This window comes from Mustela putorius, unplaced genomic scaffold (assembly GCF_011764305.1).
Source record: "Mustela putorius furo isolate JIRA1106 unplaced genomic scaffold, ASM1176430v1.1 tig00003853_pilon_pilon_pilon, whole genome shotgun sequence".
Lineage (NCBI taxonomy): Eukaryota > Metazoa > Chordata > Mammalia > Carnivora > Mustelidae > Mustela > Mustela putorius.
The window spans coordinates 52775783-52799705 of record NW_025422005.1 but is presented as its reverse complement, the minus strand read 5'-3'; the positions used below and the strand labels follow the sequence as shown (position 1 = coordinate 52799705).

Below are 23923 nucleotides of genomic sequence, written 5' to 3'. Positions count from 1 at the left end.
TTGTCACCAGATCCTGATCTACCAGCCCGCGCACAAATCTTTTTGGCCAGTCTCTGCACTTTTTGCCCACTAGGTGGCAGCATTAGGCTCTAGATGAAAGGAAGGAACCCGAAGCCTTTTTGTTCATTTTTCAATTTTGTTTCCTATTTCCTCATCACAGAGTCTTGTACACGTTCTGTGGTTGATTCTGAAACAGGCAACCGGCTTCCTTGCAGGAAAAGACCCCTGGAACCAAGGGCAACACAAGAGTACAACAGGCAGGTAGACAGTATTCCCCTAACGCATCACGTACCAGACAGCTAACCAGTTTGGCAAGTGTCAAATGAAAACCCTAAACCACAACTTAAACAACTGAAATAATCCCTATATCATTCTTTACATTATTACACTCATGACTATGTCAAACTGAAAAGCCACCTAAGAGAATTGTGACCAATTTTACCATATTTTACGCAAGGAGGGGAGGAGGGAAATTTCATTTTTTTTTTTTTTTAAGATTTTATTTATTTGACAGACACAGCGAGAGAGAGAACACTAGCAGGGGGAGTGGGAGTGGGAGCCCAATTCGGGGCTCAATCCCAGGACTCTGGGATCATGACCTGAGCTGAAGGCAGACACTTAACTACTGAGCCATGCAGGTGCCCCAGGAAATGTCTTATTTTTGATAGATTATAATAAAATATTAGGTGGAGGCATTTAATAAAAACTTAATTGGCTCAAAGTCTTTTCCCTTGGGTGGACTTCTCCCAACCATCTGACATAGATGTACCTACTTACTGTTACTTGAGAACTTGACATTTCAAATTCCATTTATACATTTGAACTAACAGGATTATGGGGTGTTTGGCTGGCTCAGTGGGTGGAGTGTACAACCCGATCTCAGGGATCTCACGGTTGTGAGTTTGAGCCCCACACTGGGTGTAGAGATTACTTGAAATAAAATAAAATAAAAACCCATACATGCAAGCTTAGAGGATTATAGAGCCTACTATAATGCTACCATCATTGCTAAAGTGTTACTATAAATTTTTAAGTTCATCTATTTTTTAAGTTTTCTCAATAAGAAAACATTTAAGAGATGCACTTGTTGAGAAAATTCGTAACTATAGCTCAATGGCCATACTCCGTTGTTATAATCAATAAGAGAAATAGGATAGGTAACCCACATTCAATTGTTTTCTAATTAGAACGAGATCTATAATTAATTTAACTTGTTTTCTTACCATTACATACTTTGAAGATCTCTAAAACACTGAGTGAAAATGCTACCCTCTATTTACTACAGTCAGACTTTTTTTTTTTATTATTCGAGTCCAACATTTGCGGATACTCACACGGATTGCACAATCTAAATTCTTTTTTTTTTTTTTTTTTTTAAAGATTTTATTTATTTATTTGACAGAGAGAAATCACATGTAGATGGAGAGGCAGGCAGAGAGAGAGAGAGGGAAGCAGGCTCTCCGCTGAGCAGAGAGCCCGATGCGGGACTCGATCCCAGGACCCTGAGATCATGACCTGAGCCGAAGGCAGCGGCTTAACCCACTGAGCCACCCAGGCGCCCCGGATTGCACAATCTAATTCCAGAGTATTTTCATCAATCCAAAAAGATGTCTTGTACCTGTTAACAGTTACTCCCCAACTCCTACCTCCCTGACCCCTAGTAACTGTTCACGTTCTCTATGAACTGGTCTATTCTGGACATTTCATACGAACGGGATCATATAATATGTGCCTTTCATGCCTGACTTATTTCACTTAGCATCATTTCAAGGTTCACCATGTAGTGACAACGATTAGTCCTCCATTCCTTCTACAGCAACAGAACTTTGCACTGTATGGCTGCGCCATAGTTTGTTTATTCACTCATCAGCTGATTGACCTTTGGGTCCTTTCCCTTCTGGCTGTGATGAAAAATGCTGCTATGATAATTAACGTCCAACTTTGTGTATAGACCTAGATTTTCAATTCTCTTGGATATATAGGTAGGAGTGAAATTCTCAGGTCTTATGGTAACCGTGTGTTTAAAATTTCGAGGAACTGCCAAAATTTTTCCAAAGCAGCTGCAGCACTTTAATTCCCTCCCAGCAGTGGATGAGGGTACCCATTTCTCTACACTGTTGCCAATGTTTGTTATGGCGCGTTTTTCTTCATTCTCGATTCTTTCTATTCTTCAGACTGGATGATCTCAACTGACCTATCTTCCAAACATGTTGATTCTTTCTCCTGCCTGTCCAAATCTGCTATGCTCTAGTAAATCATTTCAGCTACTGTACTTATTCAAATCCAGAACTTCCTCTTGGTCCTTCTCTAATAATTATTGCCAGTTTTACTGATGCTCTTCTTGAGGAGAGAATAGATGGAACTTCTTATTGTGTCCGTTGTTGCCGATGTCATCTATGGCTTGCATTTTTCCATTTAGGCCTATGATACACTGCAAATCAATTTTAGAGTATGGTCCAAGGCAAGAACCAGGCTTCATGTTTTCCAATATGGATAATCAGTGGCTCTAACAACATTTCTGTTCCTTGCTTATTTAATTCTTTTGGCATTTTGGTCAAAAATAAGTTTACCGGGGCACCTGGGTGGTTCAGTGGGTTAAGGCCTCTGCCTTCAGCTCAGTTCATGATCCCAGAGTCCTGGGATCGAGCCCCGCATCGGGCTCTCTGCTCAGCGGGGAGCCTGCTTCCCCCTGTCTCTCTGCCTGCCTCTCTGCCTATTTGTGATCTCTGTCTGTCAAATAAATAAATAAAATCTTTATAAAAAATCAGTTTACCATTTAAGTATGGGCCTATGCTGGGTCTCTATTTTGTTTTAGTGATCTATTGCCTGTCATTTTGTCCACACCACACTGTCTGATTGTCATGACTTTATAGTGTATCTTGAAGTTATACGGAGGAAGTCCTCAAGCTGTGCTCTTTCGTAAAATTTTAGCTCCCTTTCCATTTTAGTACAAACTTTAAAAATTTCTATTTGAGAAAAAGGCTACTGAGTAACTGGTTGGGATAACAATCTATAGATCAGTTTAGAGGGAACCGTGATATTACCAATATTAAGTCTTCCAATTCACTGACATGGGACAGCTCTCCATTCATAGGCATCTTTCATTTCTCACAGCAATATCTTTAGCTTTCATTGTTCTTACAAATTTTCTGTTAACTTATTGCTACGTATTTCATGCTTGATGCTGTTGTAAATATAAATTTAAAAAATTTTTAAAAATATTCTTTTCCAATTGTTTGCTGCTTGTCCACAAAAACAATTGATTTTTGCTTGTTACCCTCTATCTTGTGACTATGCAAAGTTTATTAGTTTAATGATTGCTTTTTAGGGGGATTTTTCATATAAACACTCAGACAAAGAGAGACATTTTTACTTTTCCTTCCCATTTTATGCCCTTTTTTAATTTAATTTTTGAGAGAGAGAGAAAGAGAGAGAGACAGAGAGACCTAACGAGGTTTGGAGAAGAGAGGCAGAGGGAGACGGAGAATCTTAAGCAGGCCCACATCCAGAGCAGAGCCCAACATAAGCCCTGTGCAGGGACTCGATCTCACAGCCCTGAGATCATGACCCCAGCCAAAATCAAGAGTCAGATGTTTAACTGACCAAGCCACTCACGTGCCCTCTTATACCCTTGTTAAAAAAAACCCTACCTGCACTAAACCTCCCATAAAATTTTTGAAGAGGCATAGTCAAGCCTTACTCTGACAATCTCTTTGTTTCAATTAGAGCATGTATTCCATTTTTATTTAACTATCACCGTCATTCAATTTAGATTTCTTACCTAGCTATATATGTTTTCTTTTCACCTCTTTTTTTTTTTCCCTTTCCTGACATTTTTTGGCTTAATCACAGATGACTCAGAGTTACTGTTCTACTTCATGTAAAATGTAATGTAAAATTTTACTTAAAATGTACGTTTGAATAGCCCCACAACTGTACTTTCATTCACTCCATACAGTCCTTTGTACTATTATCAAATACATTGTATCTATGAACATTATAAACCCCACACTAAAATGTCATAATTTAACTTTTAAATAATTTAAGAAAAAAAATACAGTATTTTATTTACCCCACAAATTTACCAGTTGTTTTAACACTGTAACTCTCAATGAGAAGCACTCTACTGGGTAGAGGACAAAGATACTGTTAAATATCTTACAAGCACAGACAGAGAATTACCCAGCCCAGACAGCCAACAGAGTCAAGGCTGAGGAACTCTACCTTAAGAATACTGCACATTATTTTTATCTGGTTACTTTCAAGAAACCCTCCTTAGAACTTAAGTTTTCATCATATTAACTGACGTGTCTAGGTAAAATATTATTATTTATCCTGCTTTGCAGGGGTTGTGTCTGTGCCTGTTAGATCTGGAGGTTTTTTAAACCAAATTTAGGAAATTTTTTACCATTATTTTTTTCAAGTATTTCGTGACACATTATTTTTTCCCTCTCCTCCTGAGACTGCAATTATCCATATTTTAAACTGCTTGGTATCATCCCTCAGGTCTTCAGAATCTGTTCATGGATTTTCATTGTCATTTCTGTTCTCCATATTGAGTTATTTTTGTCTTCATGTTAATTGAAACTTTTTTTCCTGTTTTCTCCAATCTCTGCTAAGCCCCTCCACCATTTTGTTTCTTTCCCTGATACTACACTTTTCAGATGGAGAGTTTCCATACTTCTTTTTTTTTTTTTTTAAAGATTTTATTTATTTATTTGACAGAGAGAGAAATCACAAGTAGATGGAGAGGCAGGCAGAGAGAGAGAGAGAGGGAAGCAGGCTCCCCGCTGAGCAGAGAGCCCGATGCGGGACTCGATCCCAGGACCCTGAGATCATGACCCGAGCCGAAGGCAGCGGCCCAACCCACTGAGCCACCCAGGTGCCCCTCCATACTTCTTTTTTAGTCTATATTGCTTGCTGAAAATCCCGGCCTGTTTTTATGACTTTATACTCCTTAGGTCCTTGAACAAATAATAGCTGCTTTAAATAAATCTTTGTCCACTAAGACCAACATCTGGATCATCTTAGGGTCAGTTTCTATTTATTGTTTTTCTTCTTAATTGTGCGTCCCATTTCTTGTTTCTTCAATTATCTAGGATTTTCATATACTGATTAGAGATGACATATCATAAAGACCACAGATGTATAGCCTTCCTCTAAATATTGCTGACTTTTTAAAAAAGATTTTATTTATTTACTCGACAGAGAGAGATCACAAGTAGGCAGAGAGGCAGGCAGAGAGCGAGAGAGGAGGAAGCAGGCTCCCTGCTGAGCAGAGAGCCCGATGTGGGGCTCGATCCCAGGACCCTGGGATCATGACCTGAGCCAAAGGCAGAGGCTTTAACCTACTGAGCCACCCAGGCACCCCAATATTGCTGACTTTTGTTGGAAGGAGGAGATAACTTTGCTGAATTCAAACTCAAACTTCTGTGCAGGGGAGGAACTGAGTCCCTTCTCAGTTCATTAGGGACTTGAAATCTCCCTCATAAACATGGTTCAGAGGTCAGACAAGTATGTCTTGGCTGAGTTGGGGCTCCTTCCTAAGCAACTCCCTTTTTCAGAGAGTTCATGCTTACTTTTCAGCCTTCCTAAGGGTTCTCAACTCTGCTCTGACTCCGGGAGCCAACAAGAACCTGGACTACAGGTGGTGTTAGGCAAAATGATAAATCTTGTCCTCTTTTAAGGACTAACTCCCCACTTCAGGTTCTGCCTGCTTTTGATCATACCCCAGGACCTTCAAACAATTGTTTCTTTTTTGTATTTAGTCCAGTTTTAATAATGGTTACCTACAGGGGGAATAATCTGATATAAGCAACTTTGCCAATATTGGAATACCAGGTAGGATTTTTAAATGTAACAGTTTTATTGGAAATAAAGATTATTATATCCCTCTACACCTTGATACATTCATCTCTTAATCCTTATGCACAGGGCTGACTCAAAAGAAACAAAGAAACAGTTTCTACTAGACAAGACACTTATTTCCATGCCTGAAGAAACTTCTCCATGGTATAATGAAAATAATGAAACCTTGGTTTTCACAGAAATTGTTTACCAACTTCATGAACTTACAAAGATGATTAAATTCTTTATGCTCTTCTACTTGTGTTATGGAGACAGTCTCATGGGCTTGTTAGAAAGGTTAAATGCTTACGTTGCAAAGTGTTCAGCACATGGTAAAACCAAAACAAAAAAATGTCAGGTTCTTTTCCTTAGACCTCTTCCTCCATTCCAGCAGGAATAGTAGGAATTTCTCAAACATGACTGCTCTTTTTCTAGTTACTTTATCCCATTAGTAACATCTAGTTAAGTTCACTTCCTGAGGAGGAAAGAACACCAGACTGAGAACAAATCTCGCTTGATGAACACAATGAGGTAGAAGCAGGGACTGTCCAGGGGGATGATAAATCCAGGGAAGACGTGCACCTCCACAGTGTCTCTGGGACAGCAAGGGTAACGGCAGGAGGAAGACTGGCAATGTAAAAGGGATCTTTATCACAGAATTTCTCCTTGTGTACATAGAAAAGGGCTTTTCTGTGGATATAAGTATACAATAAACCACAGTAATCTAGTTAGCAAAACTGCTGAAAAAAAAAAAACAACACAACACATTTCAAGAGTGAAATAAATGAAAAGGTAAGGAAAATATTAACTTAAAAAAATTAAATCATACAGGTTGGATGGGAAGATGGCAGAGTGAGAGGACCCTAAATTTGCCTTGTCACCTGGATACAAATAGATAACATCTGTATCAGTGTATATTTACACTGATACTAGGACATGACCTGAAGACTGGCAGAACTCCACAACTAAAGGCAGGAAGAGGTCACAGTGAAGAAGGAGGAAGGGCAAAGACATGGTCTGGAGTGAAAAGGACTGTATCCTGGTAGGGAGGAAGCCAATGGTACAGAGAAAGGCTGAAAACAGACTTTCACATTGGGGCACTCACAAATGAAGAGGATGAGTCTCCATAATATTTGTTTTTGAAATTCAGAAGGCCAAATTTTGTGGTTCTTAAAATCATCAGGACTTAAGATCTGGAATTGTAAAAATCAGCCAGCTTGGCTCTTGGAGAGCCTCGATGGTGTTAAGGAGCAGAGCCCCCACCCTGAAAAAGACAGGACGATAAAGAGCCCAAGCAGATATGGTGTAGAACCAGCAGTTTGAAAACGCTGGGGCAGACAGGAAGGACAGTGATTTCTCATCTCAGAGCATGGCCTGGAGTAGGGATCATGGGGAGACCCCTCTAGGAACAAAGGAGCTGGCAGGCATCATTCCCTCCCCTGCACCCAGCATAAATAACAGCTACCTGCGGGAACCAGAGCAGTATAGACACTTCTTACCTAACTTGTTTACATCAATCCATGCCACCCCCCACCCCCATCCCAACCTTCAGTGGATCCATCCTTCTCAGTCATACATCCCTCACTCCTGGCACTGTGGGCCTCTCCCCCAGAAGTCCAGGGAACAACTGGACTGAAGGAAAAAGAGGCCACAACTCAACAGCATAGCACATGCAACACACATAGGAGATACTCCCTAAAGCACCAGGTCATGGGCAACAGGGAACACTGCATTGTGGGCACTAAAGGATCTATTCTTCATAAGGCTTTTATTGTTAAGAGAAAAAGAAGTAGCTGACTTTCCTAACAGAGAGAAATAGGCAAAATAAAACAAAATTAGAAGATAGAGAAAAATGTCCCAAATGAAAGAACAGGACCAAACCAAGCAAGAGACCAAAGCAAAACATATATAATGTGCCTGATAGAGAATATAAAGTAATAATCACAAGGATACTCCTTGGACTGGAGAAAAGAGGACATCAGGGAGACCCTTAGCACAGAGATTAAAAAAAAAAGAGCCAATCAGGGACCAAGAACACAATAAATTAAAAATACATTTGATGGAATAAATAGGCTCGATGAAGCAGAGGAATGAATTAATGAAATGGAACACAAGTAATGGAAAGTAACCAAACTGAGCAAAGGAGAGGAAAGAAAATTATGCAAATTGAGAACTGTCATAGGGAACTCAGTGATTTTGTCAAGTGTAATAACATTTGTATTATAGGGATCTCAGAAGGAAAGAGAGATAACGGGACAGAAAACTTATTTGAAGAAATAATGGCTGAAAACTTCCCTAATCTGGGGGAGAAAAGAGATACCTGGATTCAGGAGGCACAAAGAGCTTCCCTCCAAAATTCAACCCAAGGAGGTCCACACCAAAAAATAAAGTAATTAAAATGGCAAAACGTAGCAATAAAGAAAAAGTTTTAAAAGCAACAAGAGAAAAGAAAACAGTTACATACAAGGGAAACTCCATAACATTATCAGGATTTTTCAATAGAAACTTTGCAGGACAGAAGAGAGTGATAGGATATATTTAAAGTGCTAAAAGAAAATAAAAGTGCAACCAAGAATACTCTCTCCAGTAAGGCTATCATTCTGAATAGAAGGAGAGTAAAGAGTTTCTCATACAAACAAAAACTAAAGGAGTTCATGACCATTAAACCAGTCCTATAAGAAATATTAAAGTTGAAAAACAAACTCTTTGAATGGAAAGGAAAACCATAGAGAGAGTAGGAAGAGTAAAAAACACAAAAGCAGTAAAAATAAATATATCTGTAAAAATTGGTCAAGGGATTCCTAAAATAAAAGGATGTAAAATACAACACCATATACCTAAAATGTGGGGGGTCAGGTGGGGGGAGAGGAGTAAAGAATGGGTTTAAACTTAAGTGACCATCAACTTAATAGAAATTGCTATATGCAAAAGGTACTACATGCAAACCTAATGGTAACCACAAATCAAAAACCAGTAATAGATATGCAAAAATAAAGAGAAAGAAATCCAAATATATCTCTAAATAAAGCCAATAAACCATGAGAGAGAGCAAGAGAAGAATTAGAGAAAACCCATTTTTTTAAAAAAAATCACAAAACTAGAAACAAAATAGCAATAATCACATATCTATCCATAGTACTTTGAAAGTAAATGGACTAAATGCTCCAAACAAAAGACACAGGGTGCCAGAATGGATTAAAAAACAAGACCCATCTATATGCTGCCTACAAGAGACTCATTTCAGACCAAAAGACATCTGCAGATTTAAAGTGATGGAGAAATATTTATCATGCAAAACAAAGTCAGGGTAGCAGCGCTTATATCAGAAAAATAGACTTTAAAACAAAGACTGTAACAAGAGACAAAGGACATTGTATAAGAATAAAGGGACGATCCAATAAGAGGATATAACAATGGTATTTATTTATGCACCCAATATGGGAACATCCAAATACATAAAACTGTTAATAACAAACATAAAGGGAACAATTGATAGTCATACAACACCCCATTTGCATTGATGGACAGACCATTCAAACAGAAAATCAGTAAGGAAACAATTTGTTCTGAATGTCTCACTGGACCAGATGGATTTAACAGACATTTTCAGAACATTCCATCCTAAAACACCAGGATATACATTCTTGCAAGCACATATGGAGCATTCTCCAGAACAGATCCATATTGGGCCACAAAACAAGTCTCAACAAATTCAAAAAACTGAAGGTATACCATGCATCTTTTCTGACCACAACACTATGAAATTAGAAATTAACCGCAAAAAATAATCTGGAAAGAGCACAAATACTTGGGAGGCTAAAACAACATGCTATTAAACAATGAATAGGTCAACCAAGAAATTAAAGAAAAATCAATAACTACATGAAAACAAATGAAAATGAAAATAGAATGGCTCAAAATCTTTGAGATACAGCAAAAGTGGTTCTAAGAAGAAAGTTTATGGCAACACAGCCGTACCTTAAGAAGCAAGAAAAATCACAACCTTACATTATACCTAAAGAAGCTAGAAAAAGAAGAACAAACCCAAATCCCAGTAAAAGGTAGGAGTAAAGACTAGAGCAGAAATAAATGATGCAGAAACAAAAACAACAACAACAAAAAAAATAGCACAGATCAATGAAGTCAGGGGCTTTCAGAAGATCAATAAAATTGATAAATCCTTTATATGTTTATAAAAAATTTTTTAAATTAAATTTAAAAAACCCATAAAAATTGATAAACCCTTAGCAAGGCCCATGAGAGAGCAAGAGAACCAAATAAACAGAATTACTAATGACAGAGGAGAAATAACAACCAACACCATAGAAATACAAACAATTCTAAAAGAATATTATGAAAGCCTATATGTCAACAAATTGGGCAACTTAGGACAAACGGATAAATTCCTAGAGACATATATTCTACCAAAAATAGGTTAGGGAAAAATAGAAAATCTGAACAGACCAGGTACTGGTAAGGAGATTGAATCAGTAACCAAAAAACTCCCCAAAAATAAAAGTCCAGGACCAGACGGCTTTACAGGCAAACTCTACTAAACATTTATTTTTATTTTTATTTTTTTCTACTAAACATTTGAAAGAGTTAATATTGATTCTTCCCAAACTAGTCCAAAAAATAGAAGAGGAAGGAAAACTTCTAGGTCCTTTTTATGAGGCCAATATCACCCTGATAACAAAATGACATAAAGATACCACAAAAAAAAAAAAAAAATTAAAAGAAAGAGAGAGAGAGAATTATAGGCCAGTATCTCTCATGAATATAGATGCAAAAATCCTCAACAAAATGTTAGAAAACTGAATCCAATAAAATATATTTTAAAAATCATGTACCACAATCAAGTGGAATTTATTCCCAGATGAAAGGGTGGTTCAATATTCATAATCACAGTGATATGTCACATCAGTAAAAGAAAGGATAAAAACCATATGATCATTTCAATAGATGCAGAAAAAGCATTTGACAAAGTACAACATCCATTCATAATAAAAACTTCTCTGCAAAGTAGGTCTAGAGGGAACATATGTCAAGATAATAAAGGCCTTATTTGAAAAACCCACAGCAAATACCACACCTAATGGGGGAAAACTGAGAGCTTTTCCCTTAAGATCAAGAACAAGACAAGTACGTCCACCCTCATCAGTTTTATTCAACATAGAACTGCAAGTCCTCGCCACAGCATTAAGACAACATAAAGAAGTAAAAGTCATCTAAATTGGTAAGGAAGAAGTAAAACCTTCACTATTTGCAGATGGCATGACACTATATATAGAAAACATTAAAGATTCCACCAAAAAGCTACCGGAAATGATAAATTTAGTAAAGTTGCAGGATATAAAATCGGTGTACAGAAACCTGTTGGATTCCTATACATTAATAATGAAGCAGCAGAAACTGAAAATAAGAAAGCAATCCTACTGGGGCGCCTGAGTGGCTCAGTGGGTTAAAGCCTCTGCCTTCGGCTCAGGTCATGATCCCAGGGTGCTGGCATAGAGCCCTGCATCGGGCTCACTGCTCGGCAGGGAGCCTGCTTCCCTTCCTCTCTCTCTGCCTGCCTCTCTGCCTACTTGTGATCTCTGTCTGTCAAATAAATAAATAAAATCTTTTAAAAATAAAAAAAAAAAAGAAAACAATCCTATTTACAATTACACCAAGTACATTAAACATCTAGGAAGAAACTTAACCAAAGAAAGACCTGAATTCTGAAAACTATAAAATATTGATGAAAGAAACTCAAGACAATACAAAGAAATGGAAAGACATTCCATGCTCATAGATAGGAAGAGCCAAGACTATTAAAATGTCCATACTACACAAACCCATCTACAGGTTTAATCAATCCCTCTTAAATACCAAGAGCACTTTTCACAAAACCAGAGCAGATAATCCTAAATTTTTTAGGAACCACAAAGGACCCCAAATAGTCAAAAGCAGTCTTGAAAAAGAAAAACAAAGCTGGAGGTATCACGATCTAGATTTCAAGTTATATTACGAAGTGGTAGTGATTAAAACAGTATGGCACTGGCATGAAAACAGACACACAGATCAGTAGAATAGAACAGAAAGCCTGGAAATAAACCCACAACCAATCTTCAACAGAGGGGGAATATATATACAATGGGAAAAGACAGTCTCTTCAACAAATGGTGATGGGGAGAACCACAGCAACAGGCAAAAGGATGAAACTGGACCACTTTATTTCATCATACACAAAAATAAACTCAAAATGCATTAAAGATCTAAATGTGAGGCCTGAAACCATAAAAATCCTTTAAGAGAGCACAGGCAGTAATCTCTCTGACACTGGCCACATCAACACAGTTCTAAATGTCTCCTGAGGCAAGAGAAATAAAAGCAAAAATAAATAACTGGGACTACACCAAAATAAAAAGCTTCTGCACAGCAAAGGAAGCAATCAACAAAACTAAAAGGCAACCTACTGAATGGGAGAAGATATTTACAAATGACATATCTGATAAAGGGTTAGTATCCAAAATACATAAAGAACTGACACAACTCAACACATAACAAAACCAAATAACCCATTTAGAAATGGGCAAAAGACATGAAAAGATATTTCTCCAAAGAAGACATACAAATGGATAACATACATGTGAAAAGATGTTCAACATCACTTATCATCAGGGAAATGCAAATTATAACTACATGAGATTATCACCTCCCACCTGTCACAATGGCTAAAACAGAAAAACACAAGAAACACCAAGTATGAGCAAGGATATGAAGAAAAAGGAAGCCCTGTGCACTCTTGTTGGGAATGCAAACTGGATCAGCCAATCTGGAAAACAGTATGGAGATGCCTCAAAATGTTAAAAATAGAACTACTGTATAATCCAGGAGTTATACCACTGGGTATTTACCCCCCAAATACAAAAGCACTAAGAAAAGGGATACATGCACCCTTATGTCTATTGCAGCATTATTTATAATAGCCAAACTACAAAAGCAGCCCAAACTATGGAAGTGTCCACCAATAGATAAATAAAGAACATGTGGTATATACATGCAATGGAATATTATTCAGCCATAAAAAAGAACAAAATCTTGCCATTTGCAACAACATGGATAGAGCTAGACTGTATTAAGCTAAGCAACAGAAGTCAAAGAAAAACAAATGCCATATGATCTCACTCATTCCATATGTGGAATTTAAGAAACAAAACAAATGAGCAAAGGGAAAAAGACAAATCAAGAAACAGACTCCTAACTATAAATAACAAACTGATGGTTACGGGTGGTGGGGGGCATGGGGGATGGAGAGTAAGGAGTATTCTTATCATAAAATAAAGTGATAAAAAATTAAAAAGCTATATAAAAAGTTAAATTATACATGTTTAAAAAAATTTTTTTAAAGTTTACTGTGCTTCCATTTATGAAAGTAAATTTTGCTCTTTATAAAGGAACAAAAAACTAGAATTTTACAGGACTATAATTTATAAATTCTTAAAATGAACAATAGATTATGAAATATTTACCATGTATTTACATAGTGTTTTACTTGATCTTCACTATTTGCATTGTATTTCTGGAATTAATATGACAATTTATGTACTTAGTATTAAAAATTATTGGAAATTTAGGCTGTTTCTAATTTACAGAACTATCAATTTACAAATTTTACAGATCTCTGATAATTTCCTTGGGTTTTGTCATCTGTAAATATAACTAGCATACAATTAATGTCAATTAATGTCCTCACCTTGATTTCTTAAAATGTGAATTAATAAAGGAAGAAAAATGGAGTCTTATGAAACATATGAGGGAATGCTTTCCAGGTTGTATTAATTCATGATTACTCTTCCTTGGATATAGGTCTGTTGGTACCTAATCACATCATCTTCCAACCTATATTTCTCCACCTTTCCACAGGTATATAAGAGACTTTATTACATATTATTCTAATATCCAGCTGCACCATTCCTACAGAATCTATTTCACCTGTGTTTCTAGTACCTTATCATAAAAGCATAAGGAGGCATCGATTGTTCCAAGTGAATTCACACAGGTTTTCTATTCTAAAGGTTATTAGAGAGAGATGAGGCAAACACAGGTGCTCCAAGGAAATCAAAGTGGAAGCACTGCTGCCGCAGATAGGGCAGAGCTGAGAAGCAGCTGATGTGCTGAGAAATAAGAAAGAATCAGAACAAGGATAGTTCATTACAAGACCCCCAGGATTATATCATCATATACTGCTAACATGATATATACTCTCAGCTTAAGCCATGGAGAATGTCCTGAAGGAGAAAAGGCCAAAGTAAAATTGACATATTTAAGTAATGGTACAATATACCTTTGGAATATAATTTTTTTTTATGTTAGTGATTGATTGGCTTAAATGTTAGCCTAATAGCGCCCGTCATTATGGTTGTGTGCCTGTAATCTGTAAGCAGTGGAGAAGAACAGGGACATCTCCTTGAGTTCTTTAGTCAGGTGTACATTGGTATAAACCACAAGTCAGCAGTTTTTCTGTAAAGAGCCAGTAAATATTTAATAAATGTTTAATCTTATGGGTCATATGGTCTCTCTTGCAGCTATTCAACTCTACCGTTGTGGCATAACTGCAACATAGACAATATGTAAATGAATGGACACGGCTGTATCCAGTAGAACTTTACTTACAAAACAGGCGGTGGGCTGGATTTGGTCTATAGTTTGTTGACCACTAGTGTAAACACCAAGAGGTAAATATCTAGCATAAATATCTAGGTAAATATCAGTGTTGCTTGAATATGTCCTAAAATCCCAAATGAGCAAGGAATATTGTGTAGATTAATGCAATTTTACTTTCCTATGATATCACAGGAATCACATTTTCATATTCAATGAACTCAATATCCAGTTGAACCAATTTTTCTAGATATCATCAAAACTTGAGAATCACTTACCTGTGCATAATCACCAAAGGGCTGGGAATAAGAAATGCACTTCTCCAATGTGTGTTGTGATTCATTTCCCTGAGAGATTGCATCCAGAATATTGCTTGCAATTCCAGTCTTCTGCAGAGTGGTTTTACTTGCAGGGGCTAAAGTTAAATTTCAATATTTTTAGCCAAAAGTTGTTTTGTTATAAATTATAAACAAAGTACAAAACTCATTAATTCAACATTAATTCAATAGATTTTCATTTGCCTCCATATAGCTATAGTTCTTATCCCCCGGGGGAGGATATACAGTATATGATGCTGTCTTGTTCATTTAAAGCAACTGAACGTGGAAGTTTGTCCAATGGATAGATAATTTCGATGGAAACATTTTTAAGATACATGTCTAATCTCTAAAAGAAGGCAAACAAAATGTAAACTAATCCTTCTTATTAATGCAATAGTTGTAACCATCAATTTTAGACCAGGTAAAAAATGCAGTGGGTATAGAGGAAGCACATTAAATTTTTTTTCTGGCTCTTTTAAAAAATTACAAATTAATGTCGAGGTACAAGAGGATACTTTATAAAATACAGAGCATATATATTATTTCATTTCTCTTAACTCTATTCTTTTTCCCCAGAGGTAACAGTTTAGAATTTATTTTCCCAGATTTACTGTATGCATTTACACATTAAATATGTACACATAAGAATATATAGTTAAAAAAAGAATACACAGTTTTAAACAAACATAAATGGAATCATTTGAGGCACGTTGGCTTTTTCTACTTAATTTGCTTTAGAGATAATTTCATATTAGTACATGTAGCTCTCCCTCAACTATAACAAAGAGTTGTGTTGTATTCCATTTTCTGATGAACTATTTTTTTATTTAACCATTCCCCTGTTGAGGAATATTAAGGCACTTTTCAGTTACACTATTGACAGCCAACATTGTAGTGAATATCCTAGTGCTTCAAACACACATTTGTGATTTTCTCTTAAAACTATATTTAATAATTTACCTTAATTGAAGGTCTGAGAAAGTCTTCCAAAAAAGTAAATAAGAGTTCAACTTCTGCTTATTATCATTAGCTCACAGTTTTGGGGGGATAGTTTGCAAATATTCTGGATATATGAGATATGTAGAGGTTTAAATCTCTATTTTAGAAATAGATTTAGAATACAAATGATTCTATATGTATTATACAGCATTATAGTATTGCCAAGAATTCTCTTGCCAGATTTTCTATTATGATTCACTAATTCAATAAACTTATTATATTCTTAATAAAATATTACAAAAGATGTTTCCTTAAATAGTTAAAATACATTTTAAGTGTCTTAATTTTGGTTATTGTTTAATTTAAAGATGAGGTCATAATTTAGGCTTTCATGGCCAATAAGCATTATTTGCTTCCATTTAATTAGAGTAAGACTGATTATGGAAAGTATTTAATAAAACTCCAAAACATTAATACTGAGCTCTTACTTACATGATAAGCACACACTGGGCAACACACTTGCCAAGTTCAGGTATGGATTTTTACTGAGCCGTATTTCTTTTGGTGGTTCTCCCAATAGTGAAGTCTGATTCTTAGAGGCCACCTATTTATCAAAAATGAAACAGTAGGTGTTTAATCAGAGGTACAGGAAAATATAAATGCAGAAAAAGTAGAGAAATACTTACTCTTCAGTAAATCTAGTTTAGTGTAGTAAAAATTTGTAGAACCCAATGTCTGAACATATGAAGTTATGGAGTATTTCTGGATAGTGATTAAAATGATCACACTCCACTTATTTTTTCAATTAGTTTTTTTTTTTTAAAGATTTTATTTATTTATTCGACAGAGAGAGATCACAAGTAGGCAGAGAGGCAGGCAGAGAGAGAGAGGAGGAAGCAGGCTCCCTGCTGAGCAGAGAGCCTGATGCGGGACTCAATCCCAGGACCCTGAGATCATGACCTGAGCCGAAGGCAGCGGCTTAACCCACTGAGCCACCCAGGCGCCCCATCAATTAGTTTTTTTTTAAACTACCCTAGAACTTTAGAACTGAAAGAGAATTAAAGGCATTCTTGTAAATTCTTTTCATTGGAACTAGGAGAGAATTAGTTCACAAGAAAAAGCAAATCCCATACCTTATTTCCAGAAATACTGTTATCTACATTTTCCTACTTGGATTTTTATAGTGTATGGCTACAGCCAAATGATAAAGGAAAGCTTACGCATTTCTGGTTCTAAAAGTAATACCAAACAAAATAAGTGGATTTAATAAAATCCAAATCCACATTTAGAAGATAACCCTAGAAATTCACATTTCTTGAAAATATATCAGTAAATTTTATATAATTAAGTGTAAGCGTTCTAGCATTTAACAGAAGAAAAGGGCTGATTCTTCAGATCATTTTGTTTTGTACTGATGGAATTTTTTACTTTTCAACTGTTAGTAAAAAAAAATTTTTTTAATAAAACAATTTAGGTTACTATAACTAAAGCTAGAAGCTAAGTTTTCATTTCTAGTTAATTTTTGTTTTGTTCCCTGAACAGAATGAAATATAATAACAAGTGTTTATTTCTATATTTGAGAAAAAACTCAATAAACAACTCCTTTTATTTCTTCCTTATCTGGTCAATATTATTGTATTTGGATTGAGAAATCTGTCCTGTACATCTTCATAAGACTCAAAGAAGTCCAGATTTGCTTGTGATAGATAAATCACAGATACAGATGTATTTATTCAAAGATGCTTACTGAATGTTTACCATTCAGTGCTGTGGTAAGCATTGATAATACTAAAATGAGTAGGACAAGAAGACTTCCGTTAAGAAATTCACAATTAAGGGGCGCCTGGGTGGCTCTGTGGGTTAAAGCCTCTGCCTTCAGCTGAGGTCATGATCCCAGGATCCTGGGATCAAGTTCTGCGTCGGGCTCTCTGCTCAGCAGGGAGTCTGCTTCCCCCTCTTGCTGCCTGCCTCTCTGTCTACTTGTGATCTCTGTCTGTCAAATAAATAAATACAATCTTAAAAAAAAAGAAAAAATTCCCAGTTAAGTAGATATGATAGCTCAAAAGAAGTCTAAGATGGAAACATAAAATTCTAGGTAGGAGCTAACACCATTACATATTTGCCAAAGGAAAATATATAGCATGATGAAAGATGGTGCCCTAGAGAGAATTCAAAGACTGAGAAAATGTAGCCAGGAAGGTACTCTAAGATTTTGTCTTTAACGTACTTAAATTGCCAAGATAATCAGATTCTATCTTATCAGGGTTCTCAACTCTAGCTATGAAAGAAAATCACTTATTTTAAAAAAAAAAAAGTGTATCAATAACAACAAAAAAAGCCCTGGGCCAAATGGCTTCACTGGGTAATTCAATGAAATATTTATTTCTAATTTAAAATCAATTAATTAATATAGTGTATTAGTTTTAAAGGTAGAGTTTAATGATTCATCAGTTGCATACAACACCCAATGCTCATTCCATCAAGTGGCCTCCTTAATGACCATCACACATTTACCCCATCACTACCCCCACCCCACCACCACTTTCCCTTTAGCAACACTGTTTCCTGGAGTGAAGAGTCTTTTATGGCTTGTCTTCCTCTCTGATTTTGTCTTATTTTATTTTTTCTTCACTTCCTCTATATTCATCTGCTTTGTCTCTTAAATTCCACATATGAGTGAAATCATATCTTTGTCTTTCTCTGATTATTTCACTTAGCATAACACCCTCTAGTTCCATCCATGTCATTGCAAATGTTGAGGTTTCATTTTTTTGGTGGCTCAGTAGCATTCTACTGCCTATGCACATGTGTACAAACACACACACACACACACACACACACACACACACAAACACACCACTGCTTCTTTATCCATTCATCTGTTGATGGACATCTGGGCTCTTTCCATATTTTGGCTATTATGGACATTGCTGCTATAAACATTGGGGTGCATGTGCTCCTTCGAATCACTATTCAATAAAACATTTAAAGAGGAATTAATGCCAATTCTTTTCAAAATCTTCCACAAAACTGAAGGAGAATACTTTCAGCATTGTTCTAGTACCAAAGCCAGAGAGACACCACAAAAAAGAAAGAGAACCACAGATAAATTTCCCTTATAAATATTGGTGCCAAAACCATTGACAAAACACTAGCAAACCAAACTGAGTAGATTATTAAAGGGATTATACATCATAACCAACTGGGATTCACTCCTAAAATGCAAGGACGATTCAAGGTACAAAAGTCATTCAGCATAATACACTATATTAACAGAATGGAGAAAAAAACCACAGTCACCTCAACTGATGCAGAAAAAGCATTTGACAAAATTTAACATGCTTTCATGATTAAAATTCAATGCACTCAGGAGACCTGGGTGGCTCAGTCAGTTAAACATCTGCCTTCAGCTCAGCTCATGATCTCAGGCTCCTGGGATTGAGCCCCGCATTGCACTCCATGCTCAGCAAGGAGCGTGCTTCTCCCTCACTCTCTGCTGCTCCCCCTGCTTGTGTGCTCTCTCTCATTCAAATAAACAAATAAAGTCTTTAAAAAACAAAATAAAATATAACACACTCAGCAAAGTTAATAAAACAGAAGTTATATACGAAGTCAACATCATACTCAATAGTGAAAGACTGAAATCTTCCCCTCTAACATAAAGAGCAAGACAAAGCTGTCTGCTTTCACCACTTCTGTTCAACATAATATTGGATGTTTTAGTCAGAGCAAATAAGTAGGAAAAAGAAATAAAAGACATCCAAACCAGAGAGGAAGAAGTAATTTCCGCTTGTGAATGCATGAAAACGGTAAGTACTACACATACACAAACTGTTAGACTAAATGAATTCAGCAAAGTTGCAGGATATAAAATCAACATACAAAAATTAGTTGCATTTCTATACACTAACAATGAATAATCCAAAAAGAAAATTAAGAAAATAATTCCATTTACCACAGAATCAAAAAGGATAAAATATTTAAGAATTAACTGAACAAAAAAAAGGAGTGACTGAACCAAAGAAGAAAAATACTCACTAAAAACTACACAACATGGCTGAAAGTGATATTTAAGCAGAATCTCAATAAAGTGAGGGATTAGCCATGAAAATCCACCATGGTAGCTACTAACTACACATGACTACTGAGCCTAAGAAATAGTAGACAATTTAAACTGAGATGTATGTGGAATGTAAAATATACACTAAATTTCAAAGAGTTAGTACCAAAGAATGTAAAATATCTTAATAGTTCAGTGTATATATCCATTTTGAACTAATATTTTGAATATGCTATATTAAATATACCATATAAATATTAAATATAAATATTTAATATTAAAAATGTTTTTTTTTTTTTAAAGATTTTATTTATTTATTTGACAGAGAGAGATTACAAGTAGGCAGAGAGGCAGGCAGAGAGAGAGAGAGGAGGAAGCAGGCTCCCTGCTGAGCGGAGAGCCCGATGCGGGACTCGATCCCAGGACCCTGAGATCATGACCTGAGCCGAAGGCAGCGGCTTAACCCACTGAGCCACCCAGGCGCCCTTAAAAATGTTTTTTAAAAACGGGGGAACCTGGGTGTTTCAGTTGCTTGAGTGTCCAATTCTTGGTTTCAGCTCAGGTCATGATCTTGGGGTCCTGAGATCAAGCCCTGTGTGGAGCTCTGTACTCCGTGTAGACTCTGCTTGAGATTCTCTCTCTGCCTCTGCCCTTTTCCCAGCTCTCTAAAATAAATCTTTAAAAACATTTTTTAAAACATTGCTGGATTAAAAAGACATAAATAAAAGGAAAGTTATCCCATGTTCATGGATTAGAAGACATATTGTTAAAATGTCAGTATTAACCAGAGTGACGTAGAGATTCAGTTTAGTCCCTATCAAACTTCCAACTTCTTCTGCAGAAAAAGAAAAATCTACCCTAAAATAATGTGGAATTTCAAGGGACCCCAAATAGTCAAAACAATGTTGAAAAAGGTGAAAAATAGGAACAAGAATGGAAGGCTCATACTTTGTGATTTCAAACTTACTATAAAGCCACAGTAATCTCAACAGTGTAATACTGGCATAAAGACAGACATACAGACAAATGGAATAGAATAGAAAACCCAGAAGTCAGTCCCTGCATATGTGCTTAAATGACTTTTGTCAAAAGTGTCAAGATTATTCAATGGGGAAAGGACAGTATTTTCAACAAAAATGCTGACAAATCTGGATATTGCATGTGAAAGGATAAACTGGATTCTCACCTTACACCACATACAAAAATTAACTCAAAGGTCAAAGACCTAAAATGTAAGAGCTAAAATTATAAAACTCTTAAAAGCGTAGGTAGAATGCTTCATGATACTGAATTTGTCAATAGGTTTTTAGGTCTGACACCAAAAGCAGAAGCAGAAAGAGAAAAAGAGAGACAGAGAGAAAGAAAGAAAAAAAAAATGTAGATCATATGTAGATCTAAATATAGATCACAAAACAAGTCTGAACAAATATAAGAATATTGAAATCCTATCAAGTATTCCTGTGACCACAATGGTATGAAACTAGAAGTGAATCACAGGAGGGAAACTGAAGACTTCAGAGTTGCATAGACATACTTCTGAACAACTGACAGGTTGAATAAATCAAAAGAGAAGTCAAAATTATCTTGAGACTAATGAAAATGGAAATATAGCACATCAAAACTTATGGAATATAGCAAAAAGCAGTCCTAAGAGGGAAGCTTATAGCAATGCCTACAAAAAGAAAAAAAAGATCTCAGACAATTTAACATTACACATCAAAGAACTAGAAAAACAAACTAAGCCCACAATTAGCAGAAAGGGGATAATAATAAAGATTAGAACAGAAATAAAAGAGACTAGAAAAATCCATGAAACTAAGTGTTAGGGTTTTGAAGAGATAAATAAAACAGAAGAACCTTTAACTAGACTAACCAAGAGAAAAAGAGAGGATACAAATAGTTACAAATGAAAGAGGAGACATTAAAACAGACACCACAGAAATATGAAGGATCATAAGAGACTAGTACCAAGAAACACATGCCAACAAATTGGATAACCCAGAAAAAAAATGGATAAATTCCCAGAAACTTACAACATACCAAGAACAATCATAAAGAAATAGAAAATCTTATCAGACCAAGAGTGATAAAAGAAGTAATCAAAAACCTCCCAAGAGTGAAAATATCAGGACCAGATGGTTACACTGGGGAATTCTACCAGACATTTATTTAAAGAAAAATTAATGCCCAACAAAGCCGGATAAGAACTCTACAAGAAAATAAAACTACAGACCAATATCCCTGATACTGGGATATCAGGCAAAAGTCCTCAACAAAATATTACCAATCCAGATTACAACAATACATTTACTGTATACAACTGTATACAATGATACACAGACTATACATCATGATCAAATGAGATCGCTCAGAAATAAACACACACATATATAGCCAACGAATCTTTGACGAATCTTTGTCAAGAATTCACTATGGAAAAGGACAGTTTCTCTTATAAGCGGTGTTGGGAAAACTGGATGTCCACACACTAAAGAATGAAATTGGACCAGGATCTTAAACCATACATAAGAATTCACTCAAACTGGATTAGACTTAAAGAGAAGACCTGAAGCCATAAAACCCCTAGAAGAAAATAAAAGGGAAAATTTCCTTGACATTAGTCTTGGCAATGATTTTTTGGACATGACACCAAAAGTACGGGCAACAAAAGCAAAAATAAGCACGTGGGACTACATCAAACTAAAAAGCTTCTGCACAGCAAAGGAAACCATCAACAAAATAAAAAGACAATCTATTGAATGGGAGAAAACTGATACAGCCATTGAGGGAAACAGTACAGAAGTTCCTCAAATGATAAAAAATAGAACTACCAAATATGATTCAGTAATCCCATTTCTGGGTATATATTCACAGGAAATGAAATCACTTTCTCAAAGGGATAGTTCACTCCCATGTTCACTGCAGCACTATTCCCAATAGCTAAGACATGAAAACATCAGTGCTCTTTGATGGATGAATAAAGAAAATGTGTGTATATATCCAGCCTTTAATAAGAAGGAAATCTTGTTATTTGTGATAACATGGATGGACCTTGAGGGCATTATGTTAAGTGAAAAAAGTCAAATAGAGGGGCACCTGGGTGGCTCAGTGGGTTAAAGCCTCTGCCTTCCACTCAGGTCATGATCCCAGGGTCCTGGGATGGAGCCCCGCATCTGGCTTTCTGCTCAGCAGGGAGCCTGCTTCCCTCACCCTCTCTCTGCCTACCTCTCTGCCTACTTGTGATCTCTGTCAAATAAATAAAATAAAAAATCTTTTTAAAAAAGTCAAATAGAGAAAAACAAACACCATATGATCTCCCTTATATGTAGAATATAAAAAAGAAAGCAGCAGCAGCTCAGATACAAAAAGCAGATTGTTGGTGTCAGAGGCAGTGTGGGCGAAATGGGTGAAAAAAGTCAAAAGGTACAAACTGCCAGTTATGAAATAAATAGATCATGGGGATGTAATGTACAGCATGGCAATGATGGTTAATATTACCATGTCTTATATTTGAAAGTTGCTAAGAGAGTAGATCTTAAAAGTTCTCACAAGAAAAAAAATTATAACAATGTATGGTAATGGATGTTAACTAGACTTTTGGTGAGGACCATTTTGTAATACATGCAAATGTCAAATCATTGTTTTATACCTGAAACTAATATGCTGTATGTCAATTATACCTTAATAAAAAAAAAATTCTTAAAAATGCAGGTCTAAAAACCTAAAGCCATGTTAAACCAATTATGTCTAGCAAAGTCAAAAATCTTGTTACAATTCTTGGAAAACCTACTTGAACCGGTTCAAACCCCTACTGTCAGAAAGACACTTCTACAACAGTCTGTACCAGTGCTCACCTGGGGTCTGCTTAACTATGTTCAAACCAGAGTTTAATTCTTTCTTTGTTTGAAAGCTTTAGCCGCTCTTTGTTATATTAAGCCTAAATTCGCTTTATTGTATGTCAGACTTATTGGACTAGGTCTGCCTACTGACGAAACACAAAATGCCATGTGACTAGTCTGAGGGTATGTTTCTTTAATGTATATAGAGCTGGTCCTCCCTTTCTGAGTTACATGTAATCATTTCCCTCAATCCTCTCCCCCTGTTTTCCAGG

At 36.1% G+C, this 23923-nt stretch overlaps 1 protein-coding gene across 2 annotated transcripts in view; it reads right to left on the bottom strand.

The window, feature by feature from the left end:
* Nucleotides 1–23923, bottom strand: part of RAVER2 (ribonucleoprotein, PTB binding 2) — a 91645-nt gene that overhangs the window by 12614 nt on the left and 55108 nt on the right. For both annotated transcript variants that reach the window (XM_004762941.3, XM_045064670.1), the window contains exons 10-11: nucleotides 16245–16356; nucleotides 14772–14908 (exon numbers count right to left, since the gene is read on the bottom strand). In XM_004762941.3, the coding sequence (XP_004762998.2) occupies nucleotides 14772–14908; nucleotides 16245–16356 (249 nt within the window). The remainder of the gene's footprint in view (nucleotides 1–14771; nucleotides 14909–16244; nucleotides 16357–23923) is intronic.